The sequence below is a fragment of the Leucopleurus acutus genome, assembly GCF_964270905.1.
Source record: "Leucopleurus acutus genome assembly, chromosome: 6".
Taxonomy (NCBI): domain Eukaryota; kingdom Metazoa; phylum Chordata; class Mammalia; order Artiodactyla; family Delphinidae; genus Leucopleurus; species Leucopleurus acutus.
Window position 1 is genome coordinate 37392776 of NC_139149.1, and position 12104 is coordinate 37404879.

A 12104-nucleotide genomic window follows, 5' to 3' on the forward strand; every position below is an offset into this window, starting at 1 on the left:
TATGCTGATATAGTCCTTTTGGAGGGTAAAAAAATATATATATATATTATATATATATATAATATGTATATATAAAATATATACATATATATATTTATATACATATAAAATATGTATATATACACATATACATATATACACACACCTCCTTTGACCCAGAAGGTCAACTTTTATGTATCTATTTTAGAGAAATCTTCAAATGTGACAAAAGGGCACAGTCTAGAATGTTCATTACAACTTGATTTGTGGCGTCAAAAATTAGAAACCACTTAAGCAGCCATCAGGCGGGAAATAGTAAAATATGTTATGCTATATCCATCTGTCTAGTAGTTTACAAGATTAGGTAGATTTATATAATCTGATATAGAAGATCCACAAGATTACAGAGCTCCAATACTGTAGTATTATAGAACAATACTAAAATACAATACCATTTATGTGAAAGAAAGAAAGAAGGCAGGAAGAAAGGAAGGAATGGAAGAAAGAAGGGAGACTAGATATACACCTACACACCTTAAGGTATTAAAAACAAGTCTGCAAGGATGCACTAGAACATTGATTACTTCTGAGAAAGAAATGGCATCAGAGTGGCATGCAAAAGTACAGATTTGGGTGGGGAAGTGATGAAAGCTTTTCTCTTTTCTGACAATGAGAAAATGTTCATATATGTCTTATATAATAAAAGAATTTAGAAGGAAAGAGGACGTGCTCAACCATGTCACTGAGTAAATAGGTAGATAAAGCCTGAAGGGACTCCATTAGATTTAGCAGTAAGATCATCACCAGTGACTTGGTGGAATGCAGTTTTGGTGGAGTTGTGGGAGCAGGAACCAGACTGCAATGAATGTAAGGATGAGAAAAGAAAGAGTATGGATTACTCTTTCAAAAACTTTCAAAAACTTAACTATGAAGAACATACGAGAAACAAGGTAGTGCCCCAAGGCGGGTGTAGGTTGAATGCAAACTTGTAAAATATGGAAGCGACGCACATAGGTGAATGCCAAAGGAAAGAGACCAAAAAAAGTGGAAGAGATTGAACATAAAGAAGAAAAGGGGTAACAGATAAGGCAAGATCCCTGAGGAGAGGCTTGGGATCCACAACATGAATGGAGGACGACTCTCAGAGAGTAGAAGGGGCTCCTCTTACACTGGGAAGCAGGACAGGATCAGGGACACATATACTGCAGAGAAGTGTGTGCTGCCAGAAGGCAGGGAATAGCAGAGTATAAGAATTATGAGAATTCTTAACCTGTGAACTTCATTATCTCTAAGTAAGAATACTGTGGGATATGGTATACTGTGGGATATGGTATAGCAGCTGGCTTGAGGAAGTGGATAAATACCTGAATAGTTGTGAGAGGGAGTGATGCCTAACCAGAGAATCATAGGATTGATGGGAACGTAAGCCCCCAGCTGTGGTTGGAAGCCATAAGTTCCTGTGGATAGATACTCAGCATCCTCACTGTACATATAGATATATAAGGTAGGGAGTTAAATTGATCCAAGATTGGGATTTTATCTAATAGGTGTAGACAAGGGGAGAATGGCATGAGAGTAGTTATGTGCTGATAGATCCCAGGTTCTGGTTTAATAGGAAAGGATATAAAGACAGGAAGGGAGTGATCACTGTGGGGGAAAAATCCAAAGTATCAAGGGTCTATAGCAGCAATTCTTAGCTGAGGTTGGTGAAATTAGAATAACCCGTGGACTTTTTCAAATTGCACTCATCATTCCTGTCCTGAGTATTGATATTCTTCCCTGGCAGGCATTCCCTCCCTTCACCACTTCCCAATTAAGCATCACCTCTGTAGCGAGCCATTGTCACTGTTGGCAGCATGGGGGTGTCCCTCAGGCAGTGGCCTGGTAAGGTTCAAGAGTAGGCATTACTACCCTGTTTAAAGACTTCAAAAATTTAGTGTCATATCAGAAATAGTTTATTGTTAAGAAAGGGGTATATGTATTTTGTTTTGTTTTATCTTACATTATATTTCACTTAGATCAGTAGAAATATCAGTGAGTTAGAAATCATTTTTAAATCTGCTTTCCTTTTTAATTTGAGCAGTGCTGGTGACAGATTTGTTTCTCTCTTTGAATTCCAAGTTGCAAAACCTGTAATGACACTGAAAACATGGAGTCATCACCTGGAAACATTTTGGTTTTGTTTTTTTTTTTTTTTTTTGCGGTATGCGGGCCTCTCACTGTTGTGGCCTCTCCTGTTGCGGAGCACAGGCTCCGGACTCGCAGGCCCAGCGGCCATGGCTCACGGGCCCAGCCTCTCCACAGCATGTGGGATCCTCCCGGACCGGGGCACGAACCCATGTACCCTGCTTCGGCAGGCGGACTCTCAACCACTGCGCCACCAGGGAAGTCCACCTGGAAACATTTTGTATCCAACCACCTCAACTTTAGTTTTCCTAGAGAGTGTTTAGTAATGATGATTTTAAAAAAAAACCTGTTACATGTTTTAATCAAAGAAACAGTACCCAAATATAATCAAGACATAAGGCTTTCTATACAGAGTGACTTTTAATTTCATTTTTGAGTCTTGTTCTTTCTTTATATTGCCTTCCTTGTTATATTTGTTTGTCTTCTGGTAAATCTTAAAATTATGGTCTTTCTCTTTAAGGATTTGAATATTTTTTTCTCTCTCTCTCACTGCTTCCTGTCTATTTCTTTAAGGTGAGAATGCAGGAAGATGCAGCTCTCCTAAACAAAAGAATAAGCACTCAGCCGGGGCTCACAGCACTTCCCGAAAATCCAAACACTACACTTCCACCTTTCCAAGATACATCTTGTGAGTTGCAATCGCGGATTGACCCATCTCTTGGTCAACAGGTGAAGGATGGCCTCATTGTGGGTGGCCAAGGTGATGCTTCCATAGATGCTATTTACAAAGCAGTTGTTGATGCAGCCAGCAAAGGAATGCAGGTTGTCATCACCACTGCAGTCAACAGTACAACTCAGATCAGCCCCATTCCAGCTCTGAGTGCCATGAGTGCCTTCACTGCTTCAATTGGTGACCCATTAAGTCTCCCCAGTGCTGTCAGTGCGGTCATTCATGGACGAAACATGGGCAGTGTTGATCATGATGGTAGGCTGAGAAGTGTAAGAGGGGCTCGGCTGCCCAGCAATCTGGACCATGGGAAAAACTCAAACGAAGGAGATGGGTTTGAATATTTCAAGTCGGCAAGTTGCCACACATCTAAAAAACAGTGGGATGGGGAGCAAAGCCCTGGAGGGGAGCGAAACAGGTGGAAGTGTGAGGAATTTTTAGATCATCCAGACCATATCCACAATAGTCCTTGTCACGAAAGACTCAACAATGTCTCCACACTGCCATTTCTGCCTGGGGAACAGCACCCAATACTGTTACCATCAAGAAACTGTCAAGGGGATAAAATTCTGGAGGAAAATTTCAGGTATAATAACTACAAAAGAACTATGATGAGTTTTAAGGAGAGACTAGAGAACACTGTGGAAAGATGTACACACATCAATGGGAACAGACCTCGACAGAGTCGGGGCTTTGGAGAGCTGCTGAGCACCACAAAGCAAGACCTGGTCCTAGAGGAGCAATCTCCGAGCTCCTCAAATAGTTTGGAAAGTTCTCTGGTCAAAGACTACATCCATTACAATGGAGACTTTAATGCCAAAAGCATTAACGGGTGTGTACCTAGCCCTTCAGACGCTAAAAGCATTAGTAGTGAAGATGACCTAAGGAATCCAGACTCCCCCTCTTCAAATGAATTGATACATTATAGGCCAAGGACGTTCAACGTTGGCGACTTGGTCTGGGGCCAAATCAAAGGACTGACTTCCTGGCCTGGAAAATTAGTAAGAGAAGACGACGTTCACAGTTCTTGTCAACAAAGCCCCGAGGAAGGGAAGGTATACCAATCTTTATCCATTGTCAAATACTAACCTTTGTTCAGATATCAATTATTATTTTTTGTTATCATCACTTTGGATTCTTCATGACTCATTGAGGTCTCACAAACTTCTGGAGCATAAAATGAAGAGGGGATGGTTGTAGTCACCAAAATGTCGTATCGTCAAGGGGTGAGTTGTGAAGCATTTGTAGATCCCACTAGGGCTCAGGTGGCTCTAACCCAAGAACCAGATTTCCAGAATTTTGTTAACTTTGCCTTCCTTCCTTGCATGTACCTAATTCTTCATTCATACACAGAGAATGAAGGCAAGTGGCAATGATGGGAGAAAAAAATATATGGTGGTTGCTGGAAACCAGCAGTGTGGCAGAGGTAGGGGTCCTCCCAGGCAGCAGGAAGTGCCAGGGGACTGCATCTCTCCCGTATGCTGACAGTGACACATAGAGCTGGCGAGAGGGTAAAATTGGGGTGGAGTTGCAGCCATTTCTGGAAGCAGCAGGTAACATCTGAGTTCAGAATGGAGTCTCCTTTCAGGAAACGTTCTGGGTCTTTATAACATATGGAAATGTTTAACCCCATAGTCTGGTTCTACTTAACATAATCTGATCACATAAATTCAATGAAAACTTCTCCATGAAACTACCATTCAATTTAGAAGAAATTAGTAGGGGTCTTCTGAGCTTCTTTTTCCCCCTCACAATTGGTAAAATTGACTCACTAGGCAAGAAATATGCAGAATGTTTAAAGTAGATAGAAAAATTTATATCCGAGCAGGAGGAGATAATAATGTACATTCCCCACATATGATGAAGAAACATGTAATTTTTCATCTCCTTAGGAAATAAAAATTCCTCTTACAGGTATATATTATTCTCTTAAAGAGTATATTGTATAAAGCTCTTTCAACTCTGCTCAAACCTCCACTGGCATTTAGGTTTCATGGCAAAGGAAACCAAAAGCATTCTTGCCAGCACAATAAGAGGATTGTCTTTCTCCAAATGACCAGGAGGTCCTTTAATCCGTTGCTTATAATGCCTAATATATACTTGTCAAGATACACTCTGGGCATAATGTTTCTACCTTTGATAAGAAAATGAATTCCATACTCCTATTCACAAAAAACATTTTATTCTCTAATCTCTCTGAGACCAGACAATCATTCTTTAGGTTGATAAACCTAAATATTTTTGACAGTTTATTCAAAATATAATTAGAAACAGCAAAACTGGGCTTTTATGATATAAACGGACCTGCTACACATACAAGATGTAGACATTAAACTGTTTTATAATCTCTGTGCAAATGAAACCAAGTCTTTTTTACGTGCCATTTTACCAAAAAAAGCTTAACTAAGGAAAAGATTATGGCCTCACTTTCCTGGAAACATTCTTCCTGTCCTAAATGACTTGTCTAAATATCTTTTTATGTCCTCAGGAGAATAAAGGCATGTACTTTCAACACATTTCACATTAAACAGTGGTCCTAATCTTCTGCTTAGTCTGTGTTAGCAAATTCTTGAGATTTGAGTTCCTCACTGATGTTTAAGGAGATGCACTTAAAAAAAAAAATCATTATCTAAGAGTCCAAGAAACATTTATTTTACTTTATTTTAATACTCAACTGATTTTCAGTCACTATAAAAGTGGTTCAAAAATCCAGATTCTTCTTCTTTATTATAGACAATAGGTAGATTCCTAATAGAGAGCATAAAATTGTTTCTGTAAATTCAAATATCCCCCCTCCCATTGCCTGACATTGTAATTTTGTATTCTCAAAACTTTGATATCAAAATCTTGATATCAAGATACACTAAAAATACTTCCAGTAAATCAGAAAAAGTAATTGAAAGCAAACATTTAGAGGTGAAAAACTGAAAATTTATAATAAAATATTCATGATAACACATGAAATATTTATCTGTCATTAAAAATCAAGGTATAACAGCCTTAAAAGCTCTAGGGCACTTAACATTTAAAAAAACCCTCTGGTCTTTTCAGGACCTACCTCACTTTTGCACATAAAAAAACAAAGTGCTATTTCACAAACCCTTTTTCCCCCTATAGTTCACCAAACAAAGGAAAGGCTTCCTCATACCTTATTTAATGATGCCCAGCTAGCCAAACCCTGTTCTCAGTTGATAATACCAAGAAAGGTGAAATTTCAAACACAGATCTCTCTGACTTCAAGCCAGATGTCCTCTGCCTCATGTCTTGGTGATCCTGGTCTACCTAGAAAGGATTAAACTATGGTTAATATCTGTGTAAGACAAAGCATGATCTATTTGAAAAGATCTCCTATAAAACATGTTTTACAGTAAAATTGGTTTAAAATTGTGAACCAATTATGATGTAAATTTTATTTACATTGAACTCCTTAGTCCTCACAGTATTGGATAAAGTCTTCCACGTTTATAACTAGACTTCTGCTTTTATAAAGGTAAGCAGTGTATTAGGTTTCCTTCCATATACTGCCTGACATTTTAATGACGTCAAGAGAGGAAGACAGAGACTGACTTCATAAACTATTTGTTTATTATAGTAAAATCTTATTAATTCTGTCTTGCTGATGTGGAATGTGGGACCATTTCCCCCAGTATGTGTCTCTGTAGTATCTCAGAAGAAAAGGTTCGCTAAGCAGTTTGCTTACACATGATTATTTAAAACCTTCTTAGCCTCTCAGATTTTCATACTAGTATTTCTGTGTCCACCCAAGTATGTAACTTAATCCAAGATCCTGTCAGATCCCACCAGATAAAATCTGTGTTAACTCAAGTTTTAGAATAGATTTATTATCTTACCTCCTCCCATCCCTCACATCTCACAAACTTATCATTTGTTTTCTGTTACAATCTTTGTTCTCAGCAAGTCACTTCAAATCCTTTTTGGAAGCAGGCAAAGTAGAAAAAATAATAATAATTAATGAACACGATTGCAGGTTACTAGTTCAGATCAAGCCAGGCCCCTCTCATGTTTTCAGGTTGCATGAGTGGTCTCTGGACTGAGAGGTCAGGGCTGTGATTGGAGCAGGCGCTGAGATCTCCAAGTTGTCCATAACCTGATACTTTAGCCAACTGTTTGTCATGATAGTAAATGACTTGGTCAGCTTAGAAAGACATTTTTAATCTTCCATGGGGTGTTAAATGTAGCAGAATTACTAATAATGCATTAGAAATGTCCTGCAATTTCTGAGATTCCTTTCTAGGAGGTATGATTTCTAAATATCAAATACTGTGTGAACACAGTCCTCAGAGAACTAGAGAGAAAGCCAGGTGTGGCAAAAAGAGGCCTGGGCTTTGGGCATTCTTGTGTGGGCTTAAACTCACCTCTGCCAGTTACCTAAATGGTCCTGAATAGGTATATTAATCTCCAGAGCTGAAATCTCACTGCTCAAGTGGGAATATTAATTCCTACTCAGAATGATGTTTAAGAATTAAATGCATTACCATAAATAGATGGTACACAAAAGAGGCTCAGTAAAAGTTAGCCTCCTCCTCTCTGTTGTCTATATTAAACAACCTTATGTATATGTGCTGCCAAAGCAAGCACTGTATTAAATAGGAATTTGGATTCCACCATTATAGAATTGTGGTCATTTGACCTTCATTTTGTTTACCTATGCATTATCTGTGTAAAAAGGACTTACTAACCAGGCTGGGGGTGAAAGGATAATAATAACATATTTAATGAATGAAATAGTTTATAACTATTTTTTCCGAACCTCAGGACATTGCATACAAATTGGCACATCTGTTTATAAATTACTATTAGCTGTTCATTTTAAGCAGGAGTTCTACTTGGAAGCATTTTAAAGCACTTAGTTTGTTGAGTGAATTTGAAAGCCCCCCTCTCCTCAATGTTTCTAAACACTATAAACTCAGACTTTCTTCCTCTACCTTCCTACCCCACAAAACACTCAACAATAATTAGTAGAGATTTTTAACAGTCTGTGTAAAGTTGCACTGAATCACCCCTATATAATACTGTCCCAATATTGAAGCTATGTGACAGCACCGAAGGATGTTATGTGCCTTATATAATACCATTCAGGAAGTGGTATCTCCTTACTAATTCATTTTTTCCTTTGACTATCAGTTTGTAATGAAGTACATTCTAGAAGATATTTATACTTTTTCTAAAGAAGTGGTGCAAGCTTCTATCTGAGCCATGAACCCTTTATAGTTTCAGATTTAGTGGCCAAGAATAAGACCTCAGTGCTTAGTCATGGCTGGAGAAATGTACTGCCAGATCTTGGCACAGTATTAAGGAATTCTTGGAAAGGAAAATGGCTTCCACTGGCATTATACCTATACACTATGATGTACAAACATTTTAAGCCTGTGCAACTATGGGGGGTAATGGTTATCTTTATGTATTTATTTCAATAACTATTTTAAAACAGGAAAAAATGCTCTTTTTTTCTAAGATATATTTTGTAATTATCATCCACCGTCTTTGATCTTACATTAACTAGCCTAAAAGGATTGACTATCAAGTAATAATCAAAAAATAAAATTCTTATTTTTTTCTGAGTAGATTATTTTTACTCTTTTTGCACACTGTCCCATTGGTCTTCATATTTCATTGTTACATTCGATGTGTGTTCTGACTCAAGCCAAATTTAGGAAAGAATTTATTTCTATATTGGCACCAAAATGTTCCCTTTCAGTGAAATGTTTGTTGTTGTTGGACAGGTAGAGACATCTCCTGATTACCCAGAAAAGTTCTACATGTTGGTTCAACACCACTTGGTTAAATGAAGACGTTTTTAAAAGCAATGGGTAGGGTGCTCATTCTCTAGACTCACACTTTGACTTTTTTCCGCATGGTTATATTTGACAGGTAGAGATTAAAGTAGCTCTCTGAATGGTTGTTTAAAACAGAAAGAACTCATCATTATTAAAACTCATGCCAAATTTTTTTGGACACAATCACTTTCTGTATGTCAGTTCAGTATCACATGCACTCACGTTTTGATGTTATGGAGCAAAACCAGAGATAGCTTACAGTGGCATTCTGGGGATGTGTAACTTGAGAAATTGAGCCTGGGAACTAAATTTGGGAGGTATGCCCTCCTGTGAGGTTTAAACACTGTTACTTTGAAGAACATTCTTTCTGGGCTTGATTATCAGTGTTAACTATTTATATTCTTTGGTACTATCATTCTCTGTTGAAAGTGTTCTTTGTGTATTCCCTTTGCCTTATGTATTTTCTTAACCACTTCTGGAAATGAATTATTTTCTCTATACCCAGTCAATATCCACAATATTTTGGCTGCATTTTGGCTGGTGGGGCGGCTGGGGCAATCAATGCTCTGTAGCAACAGAATCTTTTTGAGAAAGGAGCAAAATCGTTTTTGCAAAGGAATAAGCAAGATAAAATCCAGGCAAACAAAGTCAATGCCTGATCAAAATTTGAAAGGTAATAAACATGAAAAACTAGGTAACATCAAAAATATGAATATTAGGGAAAAGACTAAACTGAGTACAAAGCTTAGGTAAACTTTAGTAAATTGTGGAATACCATGAACTTTTTTTTTTTCTGAGAAAGATTAAAGAGGAAAAGGAGGACTGTCTCCATTCATAGATAACTGAGACCAAGCACAGAGTTCTTGAGCTTGTTAATACAGTTGTCATATGGTTAGTAGCAAATGAAATCTCAGGTATGAGGCAAATACATGCTTCTGTTATATGGACTTTTAAACAGTGTATCCTTAGAAGTACAAGTTTATTCAAAACATTTAATTCTATATGTCATATGGATCTATATGAAATGTATTGTCATATTTAGAATAGATTTACTCTAGTCCTATAGTATAGTTCTCTAGTACTTAAAAACGCTGCTATCTGAACTGAAGAGGAAAGGAAACCAAGAAAAAACCTCAGATAATGCCACTGACTAAAACTGTAATAATGTGGATTTGCTTAGTCCCTTTGAAAAAAATCGTGATTCACTTTATGGGTTTTTTCCTTAAGTGCTATTGTTGGAAAATTAGATTCATCCTTTCTGTCACAGGTGAGTCAACTTTTTACCCCCAAATTATTTGTTTATCATTAATTCCCATACTTGCAAAACTGTTGAAATATTGCACCTAAGTTAGCAAGACATTTTCAGCTTGAAGATTAAAATAGTTACTATTAAAATAGTTACTATTTAATAAATATTTGATAACAACAAACCTAATAAATGCCTCCTATTTGCTTATTGCTTCAGAACTGCATTTCCCAGACTTCAGCTCAAGTCACATGGTACCTGTACTATTAGTTAAAATTTTTCTTTAAATTCATTTACTCATTTATATATTCATTCAACAAATATTTTGAGCACGTATTATGTAGGCACTATTCAAGCCACTTTAAAAGTAACTTCTAGTCTTATTCTAAGATATATGTGAAATCACAGGTATAATGTTTTCATATTTTTCTAATATAAATTTATATGGGTATATAACTATTAAAAATGATTAAAGGTCTGTCCATGTTCCACCTAAAACAATTTCACATGCCACCGGTGGCACTTTGGGAAAGGCTGCTTTGGTGTTTATAAAGCACCTTCCTATTTATAATCTTTTTAGATCCTCTCCATAAAGATGAGCACAATTATTTCCATTTGGAGCTCAGGGAAGTGGCATTCCTAAGGGCACAAGTCACAAGCAGTTAAACCAGGCCCCAACCCTGGTCTCCTAACTCTAAGCTTAGTACTCTTTGCATGATACCATTCCCCCAACAACAGGAGCTGATGACACTGTAGAAACGGGATGGGAAGTGAAGAATGAAAAGGGGCGATTGAGGTCAGCTGTTTTATCTGTTATGAAATCTGTGACGTGGCTCTGCTCTATCCTTTGACCTTTGTGTGACAGCTTTGCCTCAGCACTAAGTACCAACAAAGTAATCACCAAGAGATTTAATCCTGTTATCAGGGATTAAAACCTGCAGGGAGTTTTGACATCTTCTCTAGTTAACTGGCTCTATTCAAAAGTGATCTAGGATCTTTGGTCCAGGTTCTTCTAATACATACTATACCTCGCTTTCAGAGGGTCACTTTGGCTCTCTGAAATGTTTGTGTCTCCTTTTGTCATAGACTTACTTCTGAGATGCACTACATGCTACTGTGCTGACCCCAGATCAAACTTAATTAAATTACCGAATGTTTAATACGTGCCTTTTGAACAGAATAAGCAACCAGAGCTTCAGACTTGTTCAGAAAACTCAAACTTCCACCATATAATAATGTCTGGCTCTATGGGTATGTTTCTAACCCTACAGACAGACTACAGGACTATTTATGTCAAAGAATTATTATATCTAAAGAATCTGAATGAATGAAAGAAGGGATTTAGTATTCAACATATGTGTATATTGATACATGAGGTAATATATGTACTATAAATACATATAAGTTCTGGATATCTTTTTCTAATTCTAGAATGACATATGTGCAGAGTTATACCAATGATAGCCATTACTGTTAGCATCATCACTGTTAGAATGAGAATATGTTGGCAGATTATTGGTAAAGATACATTATAAAGTTCTCCCCCAATTTATCACCAAGATAGGAATCAGCTTATGGAGCTTCTGCCTTTTGGATATACAGGAATATAAGATTATGAAATTACAGATTAAAATAGTGTCTTAAATTATTTGCTCCTTCAGTGTAAGTTTTATTTTAAAATATGTATGTGTTTAATCTTTTTAATGTTATATTTATGTATTTGATTCCCAGTACTTTCTTCATTTACCAGTTAGCTAAGTAATTTATGAGGGACTATTCATTAAATAATTAAATATGATTTCTATTTGACTAGAGATGGAATTTATTTTGTTGTTCCCTGATACCTTTGCTGGGGGAGGGGGCGGGTATCTTTAAAGACTTTCTTGAATATTGTGGAAGTAGATGAATATTTCCCCAGAACAAACACACCCACTTCATGTATTATATTTCATAATACAGAAGAGTACTAAACTTGTGAAACCAAATAAACTAAACATTTACTTGTGGATATGTATGATCTTGTCATCTCAGAAATACAGAGTGATGTGTGTCTTACTTATATTTAGTTTCAGAAAGCACTGTCATTGCTTTCTCTTTCAAGGTCATTGAATCCTTTATAAATAATGTAATTTATTATGAGATACCATAGAACCTTAGAGGCATATTTAAATGAAGAAATCATGGTAGAGAATTAGTTCCAAAAAATCACCAGAAAATTATCCAAGCA

General features: G+C 36.8%; 1 protein-coding gene across 1 annotated transcript in view; it reads left to right on the forward strand.

The window, feature by feature from the left end:
- MBD5 (methyl-CpG binding domain protein 5) overlaps positions 1 to 12104 on the forward strand; it is a 141689-nt gene that overhangs the window by 116209 nt on the left and 13376 nt on the right. The window contains exon 9 of the mRNA XM_082840661.1: positions 2680 to 3888. Coding sequence (XP_082696787.1) covers positions 2680 to 3888 — 1209 coding nt within the window. The remainder of the gene's footprint in view (positions 1 to 2679; positions 3889 to 12104) is intronic.